The sequence below is a fragment of the Cannabis sativa genome, chromosome 2, assembly GCF_029168945.1.
Source record: "Cannabis sativa cultivar Pink pepper isolate KNU-18-1 chromosome 2, ASM2916894v1, whole genome shotgun sequence".
Classification (NCBI taxonomy): Eukaryota; Viridiplantae; Streptophyta; class Magnoliopsida; order Rosales; family Cannabaceae; genus Cannabis; species Cannabis sativa.
The window spans coordinates 61,802,255-61,807,816 of record NC_083602.1 but is presented as its reverse complement, the minus strand read 5'-3'; the positions used below and the strand labels follow the sequence as shown (position 1 = coordinate 61,807,816).

At 38.0% G+C, this 5,562-nt stretch overlaps 2 protein-coding genes across 2 annotated transcripts; both read right to left on the bottom strand.

The window, feature by feature from the left end:
* Nucleotides 1–407: 407 nt before the first annotated feature.
* Nucleotides 408–3,407, bottom strand: LOC133034430 (uncharacterized). The gene has a single exon (XM_061109515.1). It carries the CDS (start codon nucleotides 3,405–3,407, stop codon nucleotides 408–410), a length of 3,000 nt encoding a protein of 999 aa, XP_060965498.1.
* A 55-nt stretch (nucleotides 3,408–3,462) lies between these two features.
* Nucleotides 3,463–5,296, bottom strand: LOC115719629 (E3 ubiquitin-protein ligase RDUF2). Its single transcript, XM_030648738.2, has one exon. The coding sequence runs from the start codon at nucleotides 5,058–5,060 to the stop codon at nucleotides 3,894–3,896; it is 1,167 nt and encodes a 388-aa protein (XP_030504598.2). The 5' UTR covers nucleotides 5,061–5,296; the 3' UTR covers nucleotides 3,463–3,893.
* Between the last annotated feature and the right edge of the window lie 266 nt (nucleotides 5,297–5,562).

Below are 5,562 nucleotides of genomic sequence, written 5' to 3'. Positions count from 1 at the left end.
ATTGACATATACATGATTGAGTTTTTTTTTTTAAGCTTGAAGCTAAAATTCACCAAATTATTAAATTGTTTGTAGTTTAAAGTAATATCTAACTTTTAGAGTTAATTATTAATATAGACAATTTATATATAAATATTTATACATGTGTCAAATTATTAATTCAAAATATATAAATTATTTTAAAATTTATAATATTTTTTATTTTTCAAAAATATTTTATGTTTATTTTTATAATTTTATTTAAATTTAAACTAAATTTTAAAAATAATTTTTAAATAATAATATTAATTGTACTAATATAAACATAATATGTGTATAAATAATATCTACTGTTAACTGAATAAAACCTTAAATTTACTTTCAGTAATTTAGACTTTTTTTTTTTTTTTTGAGAAATTTCACTATTATTAAAACTGGCAATCGTTTACAATAACAGAGAAAATAGGATTTGGGATTTCACCCATCCAACAGACATCTTCATCCAACTCGAGAGCATACTTAGCTAAACCATGTGCAGCTTGGTTAGCATTTCTCTTAACATGAGAAATAGTTACTCCTGAGAAAAAGGATAAAAGACAGCTAATATCTATAATTAAATCATTAAAACTAGAAAGGTTTCGTGATGAAGAATTTAGGGCCGAAGAAACTCGCAATGCATCTGTTTCTATATGTGAAAGTGAAAGTGGCATTTGCATCACCCAATTGAGACTATGAAATAGCGCCTTGGCCTCCATCTCATCCGATCGAAAACAACCTTGAACAGGCTTGGAAAGAGCAGCGACAACATTACCAAAATGATCTCGTATAACAGCACCTATTCCCAGAATTTTCAACTCATGATTGACAGCAGCATCAACATTTAATTTTAGACCAGTAGGTGATGGTGGCAGCCATGAAGAATGTCGTGTATTATTTTGTTGCAGTCTATCTACTGGTGCAATTTCTGGTGCGAGTGAACTTGTAGAAACAGTCGCTGAAGTTACAATGCTAGCCGATCCTTGATGTTGTTTTGTTTTGCTATTAATAAACCTCTCCAAGTGTGTAACAGCAAAAGAAGCAATGGCATGGCTGGGGCGTGAGACACCTCCATGTGTGACTTTATTTCGATTATGCCAAATTGCCCACATTGTGCAAACAAGTAATTCAAAGTCTTGTTTTGAGTGTAATGTTGATAAATGGATTAAATAATCACCATTATCCATATTGTGTGCATTTGAATGATCTATGGTGAACTTTGTTTCCCTCCAAACTTTTCTAGCAGTAGTACAATTAAACATAGCATGCCCAATTGATTCCCATGCATTGTTGCATAAAGAACATGTAGCAGAGTTAATCACCTTCCTTTGGCTTAGTGCAGTAGCAACAGGTAAAGCATTTTGCAACACTCTCCAAGCAAAAATCTTGATCTTAGATGGCAAAGTTAGATTCCAAAAATGTTTCCACCACTCAGAATGAGTTGCAGAACCACTTGATTCATGCCCTATTGCCAAATTTTCTGCTAAATGGAACCCCGAATTGACTGTGTACATACCAGTCGTTGTATGATGCCAAATATAACGGTCATTGCTAGGAAAATAACATAAAGGAATGGAGACTATTCTATCTACATCAATCGGCTGGAAGTGTTCACAAAGAAGAGACAAATTCCACTCTCTTTGCTCTGTTATGAAATAGGAAACGGGCAGATTTGGAGGGCCATTATAACTTACTGGTGTGAAAACATTATTACCAGGGATCCACTTGTCTTCACCAGCTAACACATTAAAACCATTCCCAATCTTATAACGTAAGCCCTCTATTAAAAGCTCACGTCCCCAATGGATTCCTTGCCAAGTGAGTGAGGGTGAGTGGCCAAGCCTTGCTTCCAAAAAAGTATTGTTGGAAAAGTATCTATGCTTTAAGAGTCGGCTAAGTAGAGAATTGGGCATTTCAAATATTCTCCAAGCTTGTTTAGCAAGGAGGGCTTTATTAAAGTGTACAAAAGAGCGAAATCCCATACCCCCTTCAAATTTCGACTTACAAAGCAATTTCCAACTTTTCCAATGAATCTTTGAACCATCCTTAGTTGATCCCCACCAGAAATTGGCCATCATGGATTCCAATTGAGTGCAAAAAGTGGTTGGTAGCCGAAAACAAGACATAGCATAAGTTGGAATCGATTGAACAACGGCCTTCAGAAGAACTTCCTTACCACCAACTGAGAAGAGTTTTTCATTCCATGCATGAAGTTTCTGCCAAATACGTTCTTTAACATCGCTGAACATCTCTTTCTTATCTCGCTCCGAAAAAGCAGGTAAACCAAGGTAACGTTCATGGCAATCACTTATTGGCATACCTAGTGTTTGGTGGAAAAAATTCTGAGCTGATTGCAAGGTGTTGGGTGAAAAAGACATGACAGACTTCGCTGTGTTAAGCAATTGACCAGATGCTTCATGATAAATGTCCAAAACTTTCTTAATGGCAATTGCTGAACTGTTTGTAGCTTCACAGAAGAGGAGACTATCATCTGCAAAGAGCAGATGTGAAATGGAGGGAGCATGTCTTGTGAGCTTAAGTCCACGAAGGTTATGATTTTCCTCTTCACTATGTAGAAGTCTGGAGAGTCCTTCAGAACAAATCAAAAACAAGTACGGGGACAAAGGATCTCCTTGCCGAAGCCCCCGAGTAGGCTTAACATGTCCCACTTCTTCACCATTTAACATGAAAGAGAAACTAGTGGAGCTTAGACATCCCATGATTAAGGAAACCCATGTACTATGAAAGCCCATTTTTAGCATTACCTCTTGAATATAGAACCACTCCACTCGATCAAAAGCTTTGCTCATATCCAACTTGAGAGCCGAATAACCTCTATTTCCCCTTGTCTTATGCTTTAAATGATGTATCAATTCAAAAGCAACAAGAATATTGTCAGTTATAAGTCGATTGGAGAGAAAAGCACTTTGTGTTTCTGAAATAACAGCCGGTAAAACCTCCTTAAATCTGAGAGCAAGCGCCTTAGAAATGATTTTGTATATGACATTGCACAAACTGATTGGGCGAAAATCTCCCATTCCCTTTGGTGACTTAATCTTCGGAATAAGAGTGATTAGAGACTTATTAATTGATTCCATACTACATCCCTCATTCAAAATACCAAGTACCACTTTAGTGACCACATCTCCCACAATAGACCAATAATTGTGATAGAACATTGCCGACATTCCATCGCAACCGGGGCTTTTATCTGGATTGATTGTCTTAAGTGCATTGTAGATTTCATCACTGGTGAACGGTTTAACGAGAGAGTTATTCATTTCAGCCGTGACTGAGGTTGGAATTGCAGCAAGAACATGTTGCAAAGCTTCAGCGTTAACAGTTGTTGCAGAGAACAAAGCACCAAAATAGGAAGTAATGACATCAGTCATTCCTTGTTTTGAATGAACAATGGTACCATTATCATCTGAATGAACAATGGTACCATTCAGTAATTTAGACTTTTACTCTTAAAATTTAAACTTACCAAATTAATACAAATAAAACGAAAGTTGAGAAGATTTTGCCGGAAAGACAATCATTTGTAGTGCTTAAAGCATTCCTCCATTATTCATGATGGGTCTTGCGCGTGTGACAGAGTGCAATTCAATAAAAGTTGATAGCAGAAAGAGACTCAGCAAAATTCACCAAAAATTGGGGTTTTTTTTTTTTAAAAAAAAACAATTTAGTTTAAGATTAGGTTTTAAGTTTGGTAATTTATCGAATTAAATGACATATGTACAGTAATTAAGCAAACATCTTCAACCAAAAAACAAAAAAAAAACTTTTGCGAAAAAAAAAAATCCAAATTTAGGGGAAATAACAATCAACAAAATTTGACCTTTTTCTTTTTCGTTGGTTTAGAATTTTCAAGAAAATCACCACCGTTCATTTCCAGTCTGATCATCCAAAACCCAAGCTCTGTTACGCCTCCGCATATGCCTACTGAACACTGAACCAATTGAGTAACTACGACTACGATTAAGAGAACCAGATTCAGTATGAGTCCGACTCGATGAAGAAGACGAATTAGAATTGGGTCTTATTCTCCCCAAAAACGAGAACATGTTACGAAAAACACTGCCGATTCCATGACTCTCTCCTCCTCCTCTATTTCTTCTCGATACCCATGAAACCCTTCTCGGAGCCCCACCCGAATGGAGCCCACCATCAATTTCTGTATAAACGACAGGTACTTCCCTCTCGCCGCCTCTTCCGCCCGAGAAAAATCTCCCAACCGCAAAACCACCTCCTGGAAGCCTCCAAATAGTCAAACCAACAGTCTCTTCGTCTACGGCCGCCGGCGACAGCTTTGGATCAGCTGTGGTTTGGTTCGTCGGAAGCTCGAGCCGGCAAACTGGGCAAGAGTTTCGGAGAGAAAGCCATGGAAGGATACAGTCAGAGTGGTATATATGCTTACAGGGCATTTCTCGGGCCTCCGTACCCAGCTCGAAAGCTTCTTTACACACTGCACAGTGCGATTCTGAACCTACATGACTATCGACGATCTCAATCGTCGGCATCGACTCAATCGCAGCTTTGGAGGCCGGTGGATTTTCGGATCTTCCAAAACCGGTAACTTCAATCTGAGCAAGCTGTTCCAACAACCTATCCATACCGGAACCCATTAAAAACTCGGACATACTCGTCGGGAGAGGCCGGAGACCCGAACCGGCACCGTCGTCGTAGAACAACTGAAAGCTATTCCTCTCGCCCTCAACCAAACCACCATCACCTCCTTCCTCGACGGTGCCACGTAAGACGATTACAGGGTTCAAAGCGGATCGGCGAGAAGATCCACGGCGAACCCTACGTGAACTCGGGATTTGAGCAGATTCTTCACCAAACATGTAAGTAGCTACAAAAGGATGGCGGTGAGTAGTCTCCGCAACCGGTTCCGGCAATGGCGAAGGTGTTGACTCGATCTCTTCTAAAAACCCAGTTTGGCAGTGGGGGCAAGCGACCGATTCGTTTACGCAAATCCGTACGAACCGGTTGCACCTATAACACAAATACGACGTCGTTGTGGTAGCGGACGAAGCCATCTCAAGAAATATCGGTAGTAAAATTGAGAAGGCGTTTAGAGAAAAAAAAAACAAAAACAATAATTTAGGCGCATGACGTTAAATTTATAGTATTACGCGTGGTGCGTGAGAGACGTTGACTTCAACGCGTAGTTTTAAGGACGCCGAGTTTGAAATTCAAATAGTCGCCGGATTTCGTATGGAGCCAATGGAACAAAATGAAAAGAAAAAGATTCTCAACGAGGCTGGCGCGTATGACATCACTCGTCCTATTTATTCCTTCATACAACATTTAAAGCACTCCAAACAGCTCATCTACTTCATTTTTTTTCAATTTTATCACACACATCTACGTTACACCTTAATTTCTTTCTTCATATATTATATTTATTTTTTATTTCATTTAAATAATATATTTATAAAAAAAAAAATTAGTAAGCTCTAAGACAAATAATTTTTTTAGAAGATTGTTATTAAATATTACTATTAACTATTTTAAAGTAACTAAAACCATAATGATATA

Excerpts from the sequence above, each read along its gene's own strand:
- LOC133034430 (XM_061109515.1), bottom strand. The coding sequence starts at position 3,407 with ATGACTGATGTCATTACTTCCTATTTTGGTGCTTTGTTCTCTGCAACA.
- LOC115719629 (XM_030648738.2), bottom strand. The coding sequence starts at position 5,060 with ATGGCTTCGTCCGCTACCACAACGACGTCGTATTTGTGTTATAGGTGC.